This window comes from Equus przewalskii, chromosome 15, assembly GCF_037783145.1.
Source record: "Equus przewalskii isolate Varuska chromosome 15, EquPr2, whole genome shotgun sequence".
Lineage (NCBI taxonomy): Eukaryota > Metazoa > Chordata > Mammalia > Perissodactyla > Equidae > Equus > Equus przewalskii.
In genome coordinates this window covers 43,634,838-43,657,347 of record NC_091845.1, presented here as the reverse complement: position 1 = coordinate 43,657,347, position 22,510 = coordinate 43,634,838, and the positions used below count along the sequence as shown (strand labels likewise).

At 34.8% G+C, this 22,510-nt stretch overlaps 1 protein-coding gene across 2 annotated transcripts in view; it reads left to right on the top strand.

The window, feature by feature from the left end:
• The window catches only part of TOPAZ1 (testis and ovary specific TOPAZ 1), an 80,869-nt gene that overhangs the window by 16,725 nt on the left and 41,634 nt on the right, over window positions 1-22,510 (top strand). For both annotated transcript variants that reach the window (XM_070575687.1, XM_008527987.2), the window contains 5 exons: window positions 5,373-5,437; window positions 7,327-7,466; window positions 8,872-8,957; window positions 9,995-10,120; window positions 11,836-11,899. In XM_070575687.1, coding sequence (XP_070431788.1) covers window positions 5,373-5,437; window positions 7,327-7,466; window positions 8,872-8,957; window positions 9,995-10,120; window positions 11,836-11,899 — 481 coding nt within the window. The remainder of the gene's footprint in view (window positions 1-5,372; window positions 5,438-7,326; window positions 7,467-8,871; window positions 8,958-9,994; window positions 10,121-11,835; window positions 11,900-22,510) is intronic.

Genomic DNA, 22,510 nt, shown 5'->3' with positions numbered 1-22,510 from the left:
CCTTTTCTTTAAAGGACTAGATAATAAACACCTGTATGGCTTTGTGGACCATATGGTTGCTGTTGCAACCGTTCATCTCTGCCATCGTAGCAAGAAAGAAGCCATACACAGTGTGTAAATAAATAGTGATTGCTATGTTCAAATAAATATTTACAAAAACAGGCAGCCTGCAGGCCTTAGCATGCCAACCCTTACTCTGAAGTATTTTTAAAAAATAAAAGAAACGATTTGTACTCTGTTCTACTTAAAGTTGAGGAAAAGATTTAATCCATCCATTCCTGGAAGGAAAGATTTTAGGACGTGTTTGTCAGAATTCACTGAGTTCTTAACACTATAAAAATTTTAAAGATGTCAACTTGTTTTCAATGTTAACTCTTTTAAAAATAATCCGCAGAATTGTTTGGCTGTTCCCTCACATGGTAAGATTTCTTGGATTTGTTTAAGGGAAGTGGGGTGATACATTTATTCTTATACCATGGTAAGCTTCAAAGGACCAGCTCCTTAGAAAATACGTGACCCAGTCAATAATACTTGTCTTAGGATATCTGGCCCCAAATTTGGGACTTAATGAACTTTATCCGTTTCTCTCCCACCTTACATTTTAGGAATAAGTTTTCTGCTTTGGTATATGGTTTCCTGTGAATTTTTGGAAATGCTTTCTTACTGATCTTATATGTATGTGTATGTGTGTGTGTATGTATATATTTTTTCTGTCTTTCCAGAGACCTTATTTTTATTTTTTCTTTCTTCTGTGTATTAGTTATACCTAGAATCCATATGTAACAATTTTTAGGTTTACCAGTTTACCATGGTAGTAATTGCTTAATGATTCTAGTTTTGAGCCCCAGATAGTTTAAATGCTAGCGTACTTTTTTTTAACTTTTTATTTTGAAATAATTGTAGATTCACAGTAAGTTGCAAAAGTAGTACAGAGAGGACCTGGGTATTCTTCACCCAGTTTCCCCCTATGGTTACATCTTAAAGTGAAATATCAGAAGCAGGAATTTGATATTAGTACAGTGAGTGTATGTAGCTCTGTGTTTTTTATCAAGTGTGCAGATTTTTGTAGCTGCTACTGCAATCAAGATAATTATTCCATCACTACAAAGATCTCCCTAGGCTACCCCTTAGTCACACCTCCCTCCCTGCCCCTAACATCCCTAACCTTACAATCATTAGTCTGTTCTTCATCTCTGTAATTTTGGTATTTTGAAATAAATGTAGATTCACTGGAGGTTGGCTAGAAGATTATTAATATTATTACTATTCCAAGAGAACCAGCTTTGGATTTTATTGATTTTTTTCTCTCTTGCTTTGCTGTTTTCTATATCGCTGATTTCTGTTCTGATCATTATTTTCTCCTTTCTTCTGCTTACTTTGCTTTTAATTGGCTTTTAATTGTAGTTTCTTAAGGTTGTAGCTGAGGTCACTGATTGGAAGCTTCCCTTATTTTTCTAAAAGAGGTATTTAATCCTATAAATTTGTCTATAAATACTGCTTTAGTGGCATCCCACATTTCTTTTAATTTTGTGATCATTGTAGATTCATATGCAGTTATACGAAATAATATAGAGAGGTCTCATGTACCCTTTACCCACTTTCCCCCAATGGTAACGTTGCAAAACTATTATACAATATCACAGTCAGAATGTTGGTATTAATACAGAAGAGATACAGAACACTTCCATCACTACAAGGATCCCTCATGTTACCCTTTTATAGCCATGCCTACTTTTTTCCCTCCTATCCCTTACTCCTCCTTAATCTTTGACAACCACTAATCTGTTCTCCATTTCTATAATTTTGTCATTTCAAGAATGTTACATAAATGGAATCATATAGTATGTAACCTCTTCAGATTGTTTTTTTTCACTCAGCATAATCCTCTGGATATTCATCAAGTCTGTTGCATGTATCACTAGTTCATTCATTTTTATTGCTTACCAATACTCCATAGTATGGGTTACCACAGTTTATTTAGCTATTCATTCATTGAAGGACATCAGGGTTGTTTCTAATTTGGAGCTATTACAAATAAAACTGCTATAAACATTCATGTACAGGTTTTTGCACAAACCTAATTTTTAATTTCTCTGGGATAAATGCCCTAGTCTTCAGGTCCTGGGCTATGTTGAAATTGCATGCTTAGGTTTTAGCTTGGGTGAACTCAGCCTCCACATTACTCCCCTATGGTAGCAAGCAGTTGAAATCTTTGTTCAGTTCTTTTAGTCTTAGCTGGGCTGTTTGCAGTCTGCCTTACATAGGTATAGTTCAGGGGTCAGCTAGAGACTTAGACCAAGTTTATAAGCAGATTTTGGGGCTTCCTTTCATAGACTCTCTCCTTTCTAGGATTCTCAGCCATACTAACCAGTTTCTGACTTGGCCCTAAGAGAAAACTCTGTCTTCTGGTTCTTTGTGTCAGTAGGGCAAATTTTTGGCCTTCCCAAGTGGTTCCAACTAGGGCCTGCCTTCATAAATAAAGCCATAAAAACAGGACAGTTACCCAGTGTCATTCCCTCCTTCCAAGTATAGACTTCCCTCCAGATTCTGCCTGCTTTTCATATCTTTCCAGTGTTTTCAGACAGAGACTTTTTATATTTTATCTAGGGTTTATAGTTGTTACCTGCAGAAAGATTAGCCCAATAAGAGATACTCTCCCATCTGTCAAAGTGGAGTTATTGTGTATCCTTCTTAATTTTATACAAATGGTAGCATACCATTCTTTATCTTGCTTTTTTTGACTTCGTATATAATGGAGATTGTTTCTTTTCAATGTTTATAATGATGCCTTGTTTTTATAATTGTATAATTATCCACTGTATGTATAGACTCATTCAATAAGTACCACTATTGATGGACACTTGGTTTGTTCTCGTTTTTGCTATTTAAATATTGCTACATTATGCATCCTTGAGCATAAGGCATTTTGCGTATGTGAAGTATTTTTGGATTAATCCTTAGAAGTAGAACTGTCAGATTGGGCTACGTAGAGAATGCTTTGATTATTCTTCCAGCAACACTGGATGAAAATGCCAGTTTCTCCCTGTACACTCACCAACTCAGTATTAGAATTTTTAAATTTTTGTCCATCTATTTTTACAAATGACTTTTAGTTTTACTTTGCTTTTCTGTTATGAGTTTAGTTAAACATCTTTTAGTATGTTAAAAGCCATTTATATTTTTTTCTGTGAACTTCCTTTTCATGTCCTTTGCCTGTTTTTCTTCTGGGATTTTGATCTTTTTTTATTTGTGGGAAGTTTTTGTATATAGACATATTTGTTCTTTGTCATATGTTGCCATACTTTTTCCTGTTTTTCATTTGTGTTTTGACTTAGTTTAGGAACTTTTTATCTTTAAGGAGCTTTTTATTTTTACTTAGTCAAATCTATCAGTTTTCTTTTATGATGTTTGCATTTAGACAAACTCTCCCCCATTTCAAGACTAAAAATTTTCTCCCATATTTTCTTCTAGTGTTTTTATGTTTAAACTTTTTTATCAACCTAAATCTAAAATTTACCTTGGCAGAAAGAATGTAGAAATAATGTCACCTTTCTTTTTTTATTTTGATAGATGGCTTTTGTGTACTTTGTATTATTCTCTTAGCGTATGAAAACATTTAAAATGTTTGTATTCAAACTTGTTGATACTATAATTCATAGTTTCTGCCATATTTAGGTTTTCTCCACCCTCCGAATTGTATAAATATTCACCTTTATTTTATTTTTGCTACTTTCGGTATTTATTTTTTAATTTACATCTTTAGTGGACCTAAAAAGTGTTTTGGCATATGATGAGTTGGTACAAAGCTTATTTTCAATCCAGTTGACTAACCTGTTATTCTACTACCATTTATTGAATCATTTCCTCACAGATTTTAAATGCCATCTTTAATATTTTCAAATTTTTATATATGGACCTATTCCTTTACTCCTCTTTTGTTTCACCGATGCTCAGGTCCTGTACTGATACCACACTGTTAATTATTTGAAAAATAAAAATAGTAAGGAAGGCTTGCTTTAAAAGTTACTAAGATGTATTATAAACCTAAAATCTTTATTTTACTTTATTTTTTTTTTTGAGGAAGATTAGCCCTGAGCTAACTGCTGCCAATCCTCCTCTTTTTGCTGAGGAAGACTGGCCCTGAGCTAACATCCGTGCCCACCTTCCTCTACTTTATATGTGGGACGCCTACCACAGCATGGCTTGCCAAGCGGTGCCATGTCCACACCTGGGATCCGAACCGGCAAACCCCAGGCCCCGAAGTGGAATGTGCAAGCTTAACTGCTACGCCACCGGGCCAGCCCCTAAAATCTTTTTAAGTGTTCTTACATTCTTCTAAGACTGCTCTAAACTCTGATTGTGGTTTTTAAAATGTATAAATTAATTTGGTGGGAATTAGCATCTTTAACATTCTCATCCAGAAACAGGGTGTATCTTTCTACTTGTTAATGTTACATGTTGCTCAGTTGATTTTTATGGTTTTCTTCCTAAGGGTTCTAATAGTATATAGAGTGTGTACCATTATTGTAAAATATGGTTATGTACTTTAGAAAAGACTAGTTGATAATCCTAAGAGTTCTCATCACAAGGAGAAATTTTTTTCTTTTTTTTTTTATTGTATCTATAAGAGATGATGGATGTTACCTGAACCTTTTATGGTCATCACTTAACAATATATGTAAATTAATCCATCATGCTGTATGCCCTAAACTTGTACAGTGATGGACATCAATTATTTCTCGGTAAAACTGGAAAACAATTTTTAAATAATAAAATAAAAAAGACTAGAAGAATACAAAGTAAAATATTAAGTGGTAATTTCTGACTGCTAAAGTGATGGGTCATTTGAGGTTTTTTTTCTTGGTGCCTGTTGTTTCAAAAGTTTAATATTTCAGCATGTATCGCTTTTTTATAATTGGAAAAATCACAACTCTCAAAACACTAATTGTGAAGTGTTTTAAGTATAGCAGCATTTTAAATACATACATAGAAATGTTTCTAATGAAAAATAAATTTCTGTTCATAAATACCACCTAAAAATAAAAATCACTCAGAGCTTTTTTCTGAATGAAAAGAAGCATAACTTTAATTGTCCATAATAATTTGAAACGTTGGCTTGTATAATTAAAGGTGATATCAAAAACTGAGAAAACGTATTGATTTATATTAGTTTTTCTCTTAAGCAACAGTAGAAAATTTTAAGTCAATTTTCAATATTTTAAATAATGTAGCATAGAATTGTTTTCCAGGTTAGCCATAAGCTACTTGCTTAATTAACATCGTATACATTCTAATAAATCTGGTATACCTCATAGCTTAATATGAGTTACAGAGATACTCACTTGTACTTCTTAACCATATTCTCTTCGCAGTGGAGATTTTCAGACAAAGTGACTGTTACAGAAGAAAAAGAAAATATTTATGAAGTTTGCAAAAGGTCTGTAACAATTTTTAATTTTGTAACTTTAAAATAATCATTCATGTAATATGTATCTTGAGTGCGTTTTTCACTTTCTGCTGTATGTGCCTGAGCTACTATGCCGTAAGCCATGCTTGGGTATTATTTAATTAATGTGTCGGATATACACAGATGTCAGGGATATCATAAGTTACCTTAAAATTGTAACTAAGTTTTTTAAGCCATTAAAATATTTTTTGAGGAAGGAGTAAAGAACAGTAGTAAAATAAAAGAAAAGGAATGTGTACATGACTTTTATGAAGGTAAGAATGGCTGAAATCAGATGACCATATTAGTTTGCAGGTATCCTCCGTGGCTGAAGTGATTAGTACTGAGAATTACAGTACACTCACTAGAATATATACAAATACCAAACTTAGAGTTGGAGGACACGTTGGAGATCATCTGATCCATCCTCCACCCCCATTTTGCCGTTGAGGCAAGGCACACTCAGATCAGGTGACAAATATGTTCAAGTCCTTTTATGTTAGAGCAGTTGTCTCAACGTGTGATCCTTCGCACAGCAGCATCATTTGGCAACTTGTCAGAAATGCAAATTATTGAGTCCCACTTTCAACCTACTGAATCAGAAACTCTGGAGATGTGGCCCATCAATCTGTGTTTCACCAAGGCCACCAGCTGACCCTGATAGATGCTCAAGTTTGAGAACTATTGTATTAAGGAAAAGCCTGGGTCAGATTTAGATTGTCACAGAAGCCCAGTATGATTCATGACCATTTGGAGATCTTAAAGAAAAAGTGACGAGGTTGACTTTTTTTTTCTGTTGCAAGCATTTTGCTTACAAACTAAATAGTGTCATTGCAGCCTGCAGAGTTATATCATCACCTTGGCTCTACCATAATGCCCAGGAGTTTAACATTGGACAAGTCGCTGTATTACCCTGGGCTTCAGTCATCCAGTTAAAAATAAAAGAATTTTACTAGATAATCTCTTCCATAATTGCTGTTTGTTTGCTTTATGTTGCTGCTTTTGTTTTGTTTTTTTTTTTGGAGATGGGTTATGTTGATTGCACATATCAGTGATGTCCCAGGTTGGAAAGAGGAGTATCTTTATTTTGTGTGTAATTTTTAAACTTCATCTGTGCTACTAAATTTCCACTGTTCTAAGTGTGGGCCCCTCTTCTTACTTACTATTTTTACTCTTCTCTGACCCAGGGAACCTCAGCTGAAAAAGCTTAATAGAATTGTTTTTAAGGTAAAATCTTACAGTATTTCAGGGATCTTTCTGCTAAAAAGTAAATTCATTTATATCTATTAGTCAGTTCTGAGTTACTTCCTACCCTCCCCCTTGCTTAAGTTTTTTATTTTTCCAGATAAGTGACCTCCAGATTAAGTTTTTCTAAAATTGATTATATAGGATCTCACATATTAGAATGTAATCAAAGCTGTTTAAATCAGCAACCTAGAAGAATACATTTCATTTATCCTTCTTCCCAAAGGAAGCTTTCAAGTACATGTGTAAATTTATTCTATATACTTGTCCTGAAGAATAATTTATAATTCATTTATTTGTTTGCACTATCAATAGAATAATTAGATAGTCTTTTCTGGATTAGAACAGTTCCTCCTCAGACTTTTTGTCTGGCATGATCAAAAATATTTTGTTCTAGTTTTAACCCCACCACCTCACTCCTGCCCCTCCCCCAGCCGTTTAACATACGCTGGTTTCTAGTTAAGAAGGCAGGAACCACCTATTGAAAATACTGAAGAATCATAGTGTGATAATAGTATACAGCATAGCATGTAGTATGTACATAGCATTAGGTGTGTTTCTATTTATTTGATTCTCATTACTTTAATGTTTTACAATAAATTTAAATTCTGATTTTGGTTTTTCTGCTCACACAGCAAAGATTCTAAAAATGCAGAGATTATGGTTGGTGAATGTCAGTTAGCAGCACTGGGCCCAAAACCTCTGTACCTATCAGTGCTGCCTTTGAATCTAAGTGCTCATCAAGAAGACACACTACTGAAGCCCTGCATGAATGGTACTATTTTCTTAATAAAATTCTGTTGGCTTGTGATAGTATAGAGACTATATAGGAGTTTTTTCCACCAAGAACAAAAAAGGTGAAAAGAAAAAATTGAAACAAGCATAGAATGTTAAAATGAGAAGGCTTATGTACCTTTACTTGGTACTTTTGATGGAACAATTTCTGAAATATCTGTATTTATGTGATAATGGTAGTACGGGTAAACTAAAGGTTATACCTAAAATATTCATATTTTAGTTGAGTATTTTGGAATGTATTTTAGAATTTGTGTCAGTTTTTTTGATAATTTGTAATTCTTTGAACAAAATAAGATAGATTGAAGAATGAATTTAGAAACAAAATCCCTTTGTGTAGCACACACCTAACTCTTCTGTACCTTCCCATTACTGACTTCATGCCACCTGGTGGTGTTTATTATAGCAGCAAGCCCGTCACGGTCACACATTTTATGTTAGAAAGCCTTACAGGTTTCATAATGAAAATTACTACAAAGCTGTGCGGCAAAAACTTCAACTTGTTCTAGATTATATCTGGATGCTGCCAAAGTAAAAAATGAAATTATTTAAAATAAAAAAAACATTTTTATTGTTTTATCTTTTAGAGAAAAATATTTTTAAATGTCCTAATTCCCATTTTTAAAAACCAGCATTAAGGGATATGGTGCCTGGTGTATTATTCAGCTTGGGCTGCCAAAATAAATTACCAACGATGGGGTGGTTTAAACAACAGAAATTGATTTCACATGGTTCTGGAGGCTAGAAGTCCAAGAGCAAGGTTCAGGGTTCAGTTTCTGGCTCTTTTCTTGGCTTATAGACGGCTGCCTTCTTGCTAAGTCCTCACAGTGCCTTTCCTTGGTGTATTTGCATGGAGAGAGCAAGCAAGCTTGCTGGTCTTTCTTCTTATAAGGACACTTATAAGGGCCTCACCCTTATAAACCCATTTAACCTTAATTACTTCCATAAAAAGCCCTGTCTCCAAATAAAGTCACATTGTGGCTTAGGGCTTCAACTATGAATTTAGGGGAAGACAGTTCAGTCCGTAGTTCCTGGGTTTGTCAGTAGGTTTCTTCCCTTAGAAAGCTTTATTGTGTGTAATAGTTGTCTGTTTAACTTAACTCATTTGAGTGCAGTGCTCAATGCTGCTATGTAAGGCTTTTAAGACAGTATCTTCAGCTTATAATGAATTTGAAATTTTAAATTCCGCTCTAAAAATACTTAACGAGCTCCTAAGATGTAAATCATTCTATATTTCACAGGAACACACCATGGCAGCACAGTCTGTGAATTGAGTATGAATAGTCCAAAGTGAAACTTTAAAGCAGATAGTAGTGATTATCTGTTTCATTGTTTTGAAGGGAATAAGTTGTAACATATTGGTGTAATGTCATAATCATTTCTAGATTTCAGATTTCCAGGAAAACATTCTCTCCTAAAGCTGCAGAATCCTGAAACTTGTGAAATATTTAAGAGGGAAAAAAATGTAGGGGTAAGTCCACCATTTAAAAAATAATAATAATCTCGTAAAGCACATACTTTGGACCTTTCTTGTTGTATTTCCCTGACTGTCATTTTTTAAGCAGTTCTAGACATTATGCAGATTTTGAATGAGGGTTGGTGATCAGAGGCAGGAAATGAGTAGTGATTCAGAGGATATTCACAAATAACGTAGTTTGAAAGCAGAAGACGGGGAGATATCCAAAACAGAAAATACAGGATGAATAGTTGCCTGTGGTGAAAGAGAAAGCTAGTGATAGAAAGCAGTTTGTAGGAAAAGTTTCTTGTAAAAAGCTTTGACTCCGTCATTTGCCTTTTTCTGTTAATCAGAAAAGCTAAGCAAAATTTTGGTTCTAATAAATGCATCTGAAATATGATGCATATTATAATGGAATTAACTTTTTGCATAAGCAAAAGAAGCAGGTCCATGAGGAGGAGGAGGGATTGTACAAGCTTTTAAAAACATGTAAAGGAAAACTGTGGTAACTTTGATGGAATATTTTACACTAAAGGAAATTGCAGAAATTCAGACAAATCATTTTAAATTGTTTCCATTATTTTTAAAAATATAAATTGTTTGGAGTTTCTTTAAATCGTATGTATGTATGTATTTATTTATTTTAAATTTTTTTAAAGGTTGGCACCTGAGCTAACATCTGTTGCCAATCTTTTTCTTTTTTTTTTTTCTTCTTCTTCTCCCCAAAACCCCCCAGTATGTAGTTGTATATTCTAGTTGTGAGCGCCTCTGGTTGTGCTATGTGGGATGCCACCTCAGCATGGCCTGACGAGGAGTGCCATGTCCGTGCCCAGGATCCAAACCCATGAAACCCTGGGCCACCGAAGTAGAGTGGGCGAACTTAATCGCTCGGCCACGGGGCCGGACCCCTGGAGTTTTTTTTATCAAGTCAGCAAGCAATTTATCTTTATACTGTTGAGGGTGTATAATTTTTTTGGTTGCTTCAAATGCTTTCTTACTTGATGATAGTGTTTTACAATTAACACAGAAAGGGAATTTGTCTAATTTTCTAGGTGTTCCAGAAGCCCCTAGGGTTGATGATACCCCATAAATATTGCAAATTTCATTTTAATACATTACGAGGCTGTGAACGATCACAATGCAAGTTTGCTCATGTGCCTGAGCAAGGGAATGAAAAGGTAAAATATGTAAAGTCTTTGAAGTAGAGATTGTTTTAATAACCATCTCAGTAATACATTTTAATTTAGATTTTCATTGACTCCTAATAGCATAGATGAGCTTTGCCTGGTTTTGTGCTTTACATAAATGAAATCATACAATCTGTATTCTTTTGTTTCTGGCTTCTTTTCTCAATATTTTTGAGATTCACCTATTTTTTTTACTTAATTGTAGACGTTTCTTTCTCATTGCTGTATAGTATTTAGTATTCCATTGTGTGAGTATATAAAAATTTATTCTGTTGACAAATATTACTTTTGATGGGCATTTGGGTGGTTCTAAGTTTGGTAATTATAATAGCGATGCTATCACTGTTCTGCATGTCTTTTGGTGAATATGTGTACACGTTCTGATGGGTTATACTTAAAACTGGAGTTACTTGGTCATGGGATCTGCAGATGTTCAGCTTTAGTAGCTACTGCCAGATTTCCAAAGTGGTTTACCAAATTACACTCTTACCAGAAACATCAGAGAGTTCTGGTTTCTTCATGTCCTTACCAGCTCTTGGTATTATCAGCCTTTTAATTTTAGCCATTCCAGTGTGTGGGGAGTGATGCCTTCCCTGATGATTGATAAAACTGAGCATTTTGCAAAATCGTTACTGGACATTTAGATATCCCCTTTTTGGAAATAGCTAAATGTTTTGGCTATATTCTGTCAGATTGTCTTTTTCTTATCTAGCTTAAGATTTCTTTATTCTGGATACAAGTTCTTTGTTGGATATGCATATTGCAAATACCTTTTACAACTTTACAGGTTACCTTTTCACTCTCTTAAAGGTGTCTTTTGATGAACAAAGTTTCTTAATTTTTATATGGTCCAGTTTTGTCAAATTTTTTCTTTTATGGTGTTAACTTTTGCATCCTGTTGAAGATATCTTTGCTAAAATCATGAAGATGTTCTCTTGTGTTTTTCCTTTAAAAGTTTTATTGTGTTATCTTTTGCATTTAGTACTTTAAGCCATCTAGAGTCGATTTGTGTTTATGATGTGAGAAGAAGGTCAAGATAGTATTTTTTTCCCATGTGGATCCCCAGGTGACCCAACACCATTTACTAAAAAGACCATCCTTTCCCCACAGCACTGCAGTGTCACCATAAATCAGCTGATTGTGTATGAGTGGGTCTGTTGCTAGGCTCTCTCTTCTAATCCATTGGTCAATGTGTTTATCCCTGCACCAGTAAATGGCTGTTTTTAAAATGACCTTAGTTAAGGTTTTTTTAATTATAATATTCAAGGATCTCCTCCCTTCCCCAATTGCTTCTAATCTTGGCTCTGTTTCCTTGATTATTTCTTTGACAGAGCTTGCATTTCAAATCTGTGAGTTGACCTAACATCAACTTTAAGTTTTAAGTTGTTTTTTTTGTTTCTTCTCCCCAAAGCCCCCCAGTACATAGTTGTAGGTCCTTCTAGTTCTGCTGTGTGGGACACCGCTTCAGTGTGGCTTGATGAGCGGTACTAGATCCGCACCAGGATCCGAACCGGCGAAACCCTGGGCTGCCAAAGCGGAGCGCGCAAACTTAACCACTTGGCCACACAGCTGGCTCATAAGTTGTTAAGTTTTTAAGCTTTTTAAGTTCACTTAAAAAAAAATTGGAATAAGCAAAAAGGACTGAAATTTTTGTGGTTTTTATGAAATATTAAAGAGTAATTTTACATTTTTCATGACTTTTGCAGGTTTGCATGGATGTGCTTAAGAAATATATAAGTATCAATGAACTGTGTTTGCTACAACGTGCAGGTATGAGACAAGGGAATGATTACTATAAATCATTAATGTGAGTGTTTCAAACACTGTGCTGTGTCTCATAGTCTGAAAGTAAATTCAGTACTTTAACTATGAAAACTGAATGCCTTAGAGTGACGTTGTTGGTCTTAGAAAGGATTAAAAATGTGTGGCATTTTGGTTAATAAAAAAATTATCATCCACCTAACACTATAATTCCCTTACATAGTAACATTTTCATGATGTAGAAGTTTTATGTATAGGTATAAGACAGAAAAAAGAATGTTGTCAATTGGCTTAAAATCTTTCTGAAGGGATCTTTCAGAAATTGGCTCTTCCCTGCTTCTTCATTCTTCTCTTTTTACATTTAGCCCTTGTAGCCCATGCACCATCCATACTGAGTTCTGTACTGTTTCCTAAACAGGCCAGGCTGCGTTATAATACCAGTGCCACTGCTGCCACTGCTCTCTGTCTCGTGGGGATGCCTGTCTTCCATCCTCTTTCCCCCATAGCAAAGATCTATTCATCTTTGAAGTCTTAGTCATAGGAAATAGGATTACATCCTCTATTAGGCCCTTATCTGACTCCACAGCCTCATTGCATTCTCTGCCCCCATTTCTCCCTACTACATCATGAGCCCCAAGAGGAAGGGACGAAGCTTTATATTTGTCACTCTGACACAGTTACCAAAGCCCCATAGTATGATGGTAATAGAGCACTTTAGCTTCATATTCATCTGCTTGAAATCTCCTTTAGCTAAAAATGAGATCTCCAATGTTTATTATTAGTTTTGCTGGTGATGTCATCTCCCAAAGGATTAGAGAAAGCATCTGAGGGAGCTGCTAGTTTGGATTTAATCTAACTATGACAAGGAGGAAGTAATTAAGGTAGAAGTAATAAGAGCCTATATAGGGAATACAACTGTCACCTGAAGGGTTGTGATAGCCAAAGAGGAGAAGCGACGTATAGGTAGTTGTAGGTGAACATTTATATTCCAGAAATAATTCCATAACGTGAGATGTGGAAGAAAAGGAGATGATGTGGAGAAAATGCAAAACTCCCAAAAATGCAACTCCGTGTAAACATCCAGTGTGTTAACAGGAGAAACATCTGAATTTAGTTTTAAAACAACAAATACAGAAAATAAAAATAAAGCTCTATAATGAAGAATAAATGTAGGAAGTTGGCAAGAACCTGTAGAAATTATGTTTTGTGTGAAAATAGAAATTTAGATCAGTGGAACAGAATAGATAGCTCAGAAAAGACTCAGTATTATGTATAAAAAGGTTTACTGTTTAGAAAGTCCACAGGGTTTGGGAAAGGACGACTTGTTTAATGAATGACATTATGATAAGTGCACAGCAACTCAGAAAGAGAAACTGTGAATACCACTGGTGTAAGATGTAGATCTAACTGCTCAGCTCTACAGAGAGGCCTCAGGGACCACCCTGGTGCACAAGGGGAAGTACTGGGTGGGGCTCCCCATCCCCCAGTTTATCCATAGGTCCTCTTTTATTTGTTTTATATTTGAATTTACACATAAAATTCTCTTTCCAGAAGCTTTTAAAAAAATTTTATTTAGAAATAATTTCAAATTTACAAAAAGTTACAAAAATAAAAATAATACAAAGAATACCCACATATTCTTACTTTATCATTTGCACTCATTCTCTCTCCCTGTCTGCCTCTCTCCATATATGTGTGTGTGTGGCATGCATTTACACACATACACATTTTTTTCCTGAGCCATTCAAAGGTAAGTTATATACATCATGACCTTCTACTCTGAAATGTATCAATGTGTATTTCCTAAAAATCTGATATCCTCTTATATAACCATGGTACATTTATCATCATCAATACATTTAACATGGGTACAGTACTTTTGTCTAATCTACATTTCTGTTCAAATTTTATCAGTTAACCCAATGAGGTCCTTTATATCATTTTTCCCTCCAGTTCAGGAGCAGGTATTATATTTAGTTGTCATGTCTCTTTACCCTCCTTTAATGTGGAATATTTCCATAGTCTTTCCTTGACTTGTGTGTATGTGTGTGTGAGAGGTAAAATATACCTCACAAAAAATTTATCATTTTAACCATTTTTAAGTGTACAATTCAGTGGCATTAAAGTGCATTCACAGTGTTTTGTAGCCATTCCCATTATCTGTTTCCAGAGCTTTGTCATCGTCCCAAACAGAAATGCTGTATCCATTAAATAATAATTTACCCCTTCCTCCAGCCTCTGATAACCACTACTCCATTTTCTGTCTCTATGAATTTGCCTATTCTAGGTACATCATATAAGTGGAATCATACAGTCATTTGGCCTTTTATGTCTTGCTTATTTCACTTAGCATAATGTTTGCAAGGTTCATTCATGTTGTAGCATGTATCAGAATTTCATTCCTTTTTATGGCTGAATAATATTTCATTTTATGTATTTACCAAATTGTTTATCCATTCATCTATTGATGGACACTTGGGTTGTTCCCACCTTTTGGCAATTGTGACTAATACTGCTATGAATATTGGTGTACAAGTATCTGAGTCCCTACTTTCAATTATTTGGGGTATATACCTATGAGTAGAACCATAGGTCCTTTTTTTATCTGCTTTTTATTTGAATTTCCACATAAAAATTCTCTTTCCAGAAGTTCTGACTAAAAATATTTGGAAACTACTACTGCTTAGCATATGCCAAAATGAATTATATTGTATGTTAGCAATTCAGTAGAAAGAATTTTTTTCTATCAGATTTTTTTGAAATGTGATGATTTCTGTGGTTTAAAGTAATCAAAGGAAGCACAAAAGATATACGGTCATATAAATTTAAACTGAATAAAGCTATTAGCTTCAAATATTTTAGATTTACCATTGGTAATATACACAAAATATTCCAATTTTTAAGAATACCAAGAGTTCAATCAGCTATTTCCAAAGGCATGAGTATTATTTCTTCTTGTGAGAATTAGAAACAGATCTGGAAAGGAAAATCCAGCATTACTGGTTCACCAGAAGTGTGTGCTTCTAATCAACTAAAGGAGTGAAAGTACCCAATCTGGTAAGTTATTGAAGTGGCATCATGAATTGACAAAGCCCATTCAAAAAGCAGTGTAGGAAGATGGCAGAGTAGGAAGCACCAGGAATCTGTCTCCCCACCTAGACATTTGCACTGGCAGAATCTGTCTGATAAAACTGTTTTGGAACTCTGGAGTCTACTGAAGGCCTTGCAACTTCCAGGGGAAGAATTGAAACATAAATTGTGGTTAATTTCAGGCAATTACAGCTCTTAGCACAGTAGGGACTACCCCCTCCCCAGCCATGTGGCAAGCAGCTGTGCAGACTTCCTGAGCAGCTGGCACACAGCTTGTTTGAGTCAAGGTGATCAAAAAGGATCCTGTCCTCCAAATATCAGGGATCTGTGCTCTCATTGCTGATTGCTGGCAGAAGTGCAAAGAGGTGGGAAGCCATTGTTGTTATACTTCCTCCTACTGTTGTAAGCCGCCCCCTCCTCCTGCTAAAGTGACTTCCAGAGGATTTAAAGGGCTAGTGCCCTTTTTTTCCCTCCTCTTCATTTTTCTGTTTTTCCCTTTTTGGGTGCCAGACATTAAAGACTAGGACCTTCAAAACAACTGCAATTACAGGGACAATTAAAAAGTGACTGCACGTGCCCAGGGAAAGGTTCAGAACAGACCTGAGAAGACCTTAAGTTTACGCTTCAGGCTGATCCTCCCTCCAGAAATAGACTACAACAATCAAAAAAACAAAAGCAGTAAACAAAAACAATAACAAAAAACAGCAAACCTTGAGGAAAGGAGAGAATCTGAGCTCCATAGTTACCACATTATTAGATTCAAATGCTCACTTTCAACAAAAAGTCACAAAGTATACAAAGAAACAGGAAGAGTGTGGCCCATTCAAAGGAAAAAATAAATCAATAGCAATTGTCCCTGTAAAAGACCTCAGGCAGATATATTAGACAATGACTTTAAAACAACTGTCTTAACAGTGCTTGAAGAACTAAGGAAGATGTGGAGAAAGTCAAGAAAATAATATATGAACAAAATAGAATTATCAAAAAGGGAGAGAAAACCTAAAAAGAAACCAAAAAAATTCTGGAACTTACAATAATTGGAATGAAAAATTCACTAGAGAGATTCAGAGGCAGATTTGAGCAGGCCAAAGAATCAGCAAACTTGAAGATAGAAAAATGGAAATTATTACATCTGAGGAACAGAAAGAAGAAACATTAAAGAAAAGTGAGCACAGCCTAAGGGACTTGTGGAACACCATTAAATGGACCAATATATACATTTTGGGACTCCCAGAAGGAGAAGAAAAAGGAGCAGAGAATATCTGAACAGCTGTTGGCTGAAAACTTCCCAAATTTGATGAAAGTGATAAATATAAATATCCAAGAAGCGTAACAAAGTTCAAGTAAAATGAACTCACAGAGACCCACACCAAGACACATTATAATGAAACGTCCAAACGATAAAGACAGAATCTTGAAAGCAGCAAGAGAGAAGCAAATGAACACATAGAAGTGATCCTCAATAAGATTATAAGCAGATTTCTCATCAGAAATGTTGGATGCCAGAAGGTAGTGGGCCAATATACTCAAAGTGCTAGAAATATCTGTCAACCAAGAACCACATATCCAGCAAAACTGTCCTTTACAAATGAGGGAGAAATTAAGACAGTCCAGATAAACAAAAGCCAAGAGAGTTCATTTCCACTAGACCTGCCCTGCAAGAAATGGTCAAGGAAGGCCTGCATGGTGAAATGAAATGACATTAGACAGTAACTCACGGTAATCTGGAGAAATAATAATCTCAATAAAGGTAAATACATAGGGAGTTATAAAAGTTAGTATTATCATAACAGTGGTTTGTAACTGCCCTTTTTGTTTTCTACATGATTTAAGAGACTAATACATTTAAAGAAAAAATTATTATTACTGTAAAAACTAGTATTGTAAATTTGGTTGGTAACTCCAAACACTCTTTTCTATATAATTTAAGAGACTAAATGCCTTTAAAAGAATTATTAGTTAATGCTTTGGGGCATACAGTATACAAAAATGTAATTTTGTGACATCAGCTGAAGGGGGTGGGGATGGAGCTGTAAAGGAGCAGAGTTTTTGTATCTTTTTGAAGTTAAGCTGACATAAATTCAAATTAGTGTGTTATGACTTTAGGATGTTAAATGTAATCCACATAGTAACCTCAAAGAAAATAGCTATAGAAGATACACAAAAGGAAATGAAAAAAGAATTTAAACTTTCACTACAAAAAATCAACTAAACACACAAGAAGACATGCAGGAAATAAGGGACAGAAAAGCTATAAAGCATAGAGAAAACAAATAGCAAATGACAGAAGTAAGTCCTTCCTTATCAGTAATTACTTTTAAAGTAAATGGATTAAACTCTCCAAAAAACAGAGATTGGCAGAATGGATAAAAACACATGATCCAGTTATATGTTGTGTACAGATATTCACTTTAGATCCAAAGAAACAAATAGATTGAAGTGAAAGAATGGGAAAATATATTCTGTACAAATAGTAACCAAAAGAGAACAGGGTGGCTATACCAGTATCAGACAAAATAGACTTTAAATCAAAAATGGTTGCATGAAACAAGGAAGGTCATTATAGAGTAATAAAAGGTTCAATACAGCAAAAAGTTATAACAGTTATAAACATTTACACACCTAATGACAGACGATCAAAATATATAAAGCAAAAACATAAGTGAAAAGAAAATAGATAGTTCTACAATAATAGCTGGAGACTTCAATATTCTCCTCACAGTAATGGGTAGAACCACCAGATGGAAGATATGTAAAGAAATAGAGGACCTAATACAATATACCAAGTAGATATAACAGACACTTACAGAACCCTCTACCCAACAGCAACAGCATATACATTCTTCTCAAGAGCACGTGGGACATTTTCCAGGATAGATCAAATGTTAGGCCACAAATTAAGTCTCAATAGATTTTAGAAGATGGATATCATACAAAATATTTTCTCTGACCACAATAAGATAAAATTAGAAATCAATATCAGAAGGAAAACTGGAAAATTTATAAAATTGTGGAAATTGAACAACATGCTTGTAAAGAACTAATGGATCAAAGAAGAAATCACAAGGGAAGTTAGAGAAAAATGAAAATGAAGCACAACATACCAAAACTTATGGGATGCAGTGAAAGCAGTGCTAAGAGGGAAATTTATAACTAGAAAGGTTTACATTAAAAGACAAGAAAGCTCTCAAATCAACAAACTAACTTTACCACTTAAGAAACTAGAGAAAGAAAAACAAACTAAACCCATGACTAGTAGAAAGAAGGAAATGATAAAGATTAGAGCAGAGATAAATGAAATAGACAATAGAAAAACAATGAGAAAATCAATAAAATCAAAAGTTTCTTCAAAAAGACCAAAAAAATTAACAAACCTTTAGCTAGTTGGACTAAGAAAAAAAGAAGATTCAAATTACTAAAATGGAAAATGAAAGTGAGAATGTTAATATGATTCTCCAGAAATAAAAATGATTATAAGAGAGTAACTATGAGTAATTGTACACCAAACAAATTGTGTAACCTACATGAAATAGACAAATTCCTAGAAACACAAAACCTACCAGGACTAAATGTCGAAGAAAGAGAAAATCTGAATAGACCTATAACTAGTAAGGAGATTGAATCAGTTATCAAAAATCTCCTGACAGAAGCACTGCACCCAATGGCTTCACTGGTGAGTTCTACAAACGTTTAAAGAAAAACTAATACCAGTCCTCCTCAAATTTTTCCAAAAAGTTGAAGAGGAGGAAAAACTTGCTAATTAGTTCTATGAGATTGAGGCTACCATTACTCTGATACCAAAGCCACACAAAGACACTACAAGAAAAGAAAACAACAGATAAATATCCCTTAGGAAAATTCTCAACAAAATACTAGCAAACCAAATTCAGCAGCATGGTTAAAGGATTATACACCATGACCAAATGGGATTTATTCTTGGAATGCAAGGATGGTTCAACATACAAAAATCAAAGTAGTACACCACATTAACAGAATGAAGGAGAGAAACCATGATTGGCTCAATTGATGCAGAAAAAGCATTTGACAAAATTCAACACCCTCTTACAAAAACACTTAAAAAACTAGGAATAAAAGGAAACTACCTCAGCATAATAAAAACCATAGATAATAAACCCATGGCAAACATCGTACTCAATAGTGAAAGACTGAGTTTTTCCTCTAAAATCAGGAACAAGGCAAGGATGCCTGCTTTCACTGCTCCTGTTCAATATAGAACTGGAAGTTCTAGCCAGAGCAGTTAGGCTAGGCATGGAAATAAAACATCCCTTTTAAAAAGGAAGGGGTGAAATTATCTCTGTTTTCAGATAATATGATCTTATATATAGAAAACTCTAACAAAAAAACTGTTAGAATAAATAAATTCAGCAAACTAGCAGGATACAATTCAACATCCAAAACTCAGATGCATTTCTATACCCTGACAATGAACAGTCTGAAAGAGAAATCACAAAAACAATTCCATTTACAATACGATCAAAAAAAATAAAATACTTAGGAATTAATTTAACCAAGGAGGCAAAAGGCTTGTACAATGAAATCTAGAAAACATTGCTGAAAGAAATTAAAGAAAGTGTAAATTACTGGAAACATTCCACCTTCATGGATTGGAAGACTTAATGTTATTAAAATGTCAGTACTACTCAGAGCTATCTACAGATTCAATGCAATTTCTATCAAATCCCAATGACATCTTTTTCAGAAATAGAAAAACCCATCCTAAAATTCATAAGGGATCCCAAAACAGTCTTGAAAAAGAAGAACAAAACTGAAGAACTCATACTTCCTGACTTGAAAACTTACTACAAAGCTACAGTAATCAAAACGAGTGTAGTACTGGCACAAAGACAGACATATAAACCAATGTAATAGAATGGAAAACCCAGAAATTATTTTTGACAAGGGTACCAAGACCATTCAATGGGGAAAGGATAGTTTTTTCAACAAATGGTGCTGGGAAAACTGGATAGCCACATACAAAAGAATAAAAATGGACCCTTACCTAACACTGTTTACAAAAATTAATTCAAAATGCATCAAAGACCTCAATGTAAGACCTACAACAATAAAATTCTTAGAAGAAAACATAAGGACAAAAGTGTCACAACATTGGTTTGGCAATGATTTCTTGGATTTGACACCAAAGACAGACAACAAAAGGATAAATAGACAAATTGGACTTAATGAAAATTTTAAAAGTATGTGCATCGAAAGACAATTATCAAAAAAGTGAAAAAGCAACCCACAGAATGGGAGAAAATATTTGCAAATCATATATCTGATAAAGAAGTAAAATCCAGAATACATAGAGAACTCCTAATACACAACAAAAAAACAACCTGATTCAAAAATAGGCAAAGGACTTGAATGGACATTTTTCCAAAGAAAATATATAAATGGCTAATAAGCATGTAAAAAGATGCTCAACGTCACTAGTCTTTATGGAAATGCAAATCAAAACTATATTGAGATACCACCTCACACCCATTAGGATGGCTAGTATTGAAGAAAAGAAAACAAGTGTTATTAGGGATGTGGAGAAACTGGAATCCTTGTGTAGTATTGGTGAGAATGTGAAATGATACAGACACTGGAAAACAGTATGGCAGTTCCTCAAAAAATTAGAAACAGACTTACTGTATGATCCAGCAATCCTTCTGGGTGTAAATTCAAAAGACTTGACAGCAGAGTCTCGAAAGACATTTGTACACCTATGTTCATAGCAGCATTATTCACAATAGCAAAAATGTGAAGAAACTCAAGTGTCCAACAGATGAATGGGTAAGGAAAATGTGGTATGTACATACAATAGAATATTATTCAGCCTTAAAAAAGAAAAGAATTCTGACATAGGCTAAAACATGGATGAACCTTGAGGACATTATGCTAAGTAAAAAACCCAATTACAGGAAGACACATACTGTATGATTCCACCCATAAGAGGTTACTTACACCAGTCAAAATAATAGAGAGAAAGCAGAATGGTGGTTGTTGGGGGATCATGGAAGGGCAGTTTGGGAAATGGATGTAGAGTTTCAGTTTTACAAGATGAAAACAGTTATGGTGATGGATGGACATTATGAATATATTTAATACCACTGAACTCTACACTTAAAAATAATTAAGATGGTTATGTTATGTTATGTGTATTCAATCACAATAAAAAATTTGAAAAAAAAAAGAGCCAGCCCTGATAGGCCCAGTGGTTAATGTTCAGCACTTCCTGCTTCAGTGGCCCAGGTTTGTTTCCTGGTCATGGAACCACACCACCGGTCTGTTGTTTGCCATGCTGTGGCGATGGCTCACGTAGACACACTAAAACTACTTACAACTAGGATATACAACCATGCAGGGGCCAGCCCTGTGGCCGAGTGGTTAAGTTTGTGCTCTCCGCTTCAGCAGCCCAGGGTTTTGCTGGGTTGGATCCTGGGTGCAGACATGGCACCACTGCTCAGGCCATGCTGAGGCGGCATCCCACATGGTGCCACCAGAGGCACTCACAACTACAATATACAGCTATGTACTGGGGAGCTTTGGGGAGAAGAGGAAGGGATAAAAAAAAAGATTGGCAACAGTTGTTAGCTCAGGTGCCAGTCTTAAAAAAAAAAATCAAACTGCGGCTGGCCCAGTGTCACAGCGCTTTAGTTTGCACGTTCTGCTTCGGCTGCCCAGGGTTCACTGGTCCAGATCCTGGGTGCAGAGCTATGCACTGCTTGTCAAGCCATGCTGTGGCAGGCGTCCAACATATAAAGTAGAGGAAGATGGGCACGGATGTTAGTTCAGGGCCAGTCTTCCTCAGCAAAAAGGAGAATTGGTGGTAGATGTTAGCTCAGGGCTAATCTTCCTCAAAAAAAAAAAATCCTATAAAATATTCTAACCTTTTTCACCCAACAGTTTAACCAGAGGAGATCATTTTAACAAGAGAAATTATATTATTTTAATAATTTAAATTTTAAAAGTAATCAATGACAAAAAGAAGGAGGGTTGCATATCAATTAGTGGACTACTTAAACGCTAGCTAACATAAATTCTTTCCAACTATGCCTTTTTAAAACATCTGCAGTTCCAGTTTTATTAATAAGTTGTAGTAGCAGCCACTGAATTTCCTGTGTTGTCGGTAGATCTGCTTCTTATATAGGCAACTATGTAGATAATGCAAAGTGAATAGCAGGAAGAATTTATCTCTTTGTGCCCAAGAAAAACAATTGTAGTATATGAAGAAGCTTTTGATTAAGTTGAGTATTATTATACTGTATTGTTAAAGTTGTTAACAGTTATTATAACTTCAATATTAATTTTTCTATTATGCTATTGAATGTTATCAGTAGCTACTGACTTTGCCAAGCAACACCAAGTAATCCAGATAGTAATGTGTTTTTCTCAGAAATAGTTAACACAAAAATAAAACCCAAAGTAGGTTTTACTAAGGTAGTTTCTGCTAAGGTATATTGATTTTGACCTGGGAAATTTTAGAATGGGGAAAAAAATCATCAGCGAAGTGATCCCAATTAA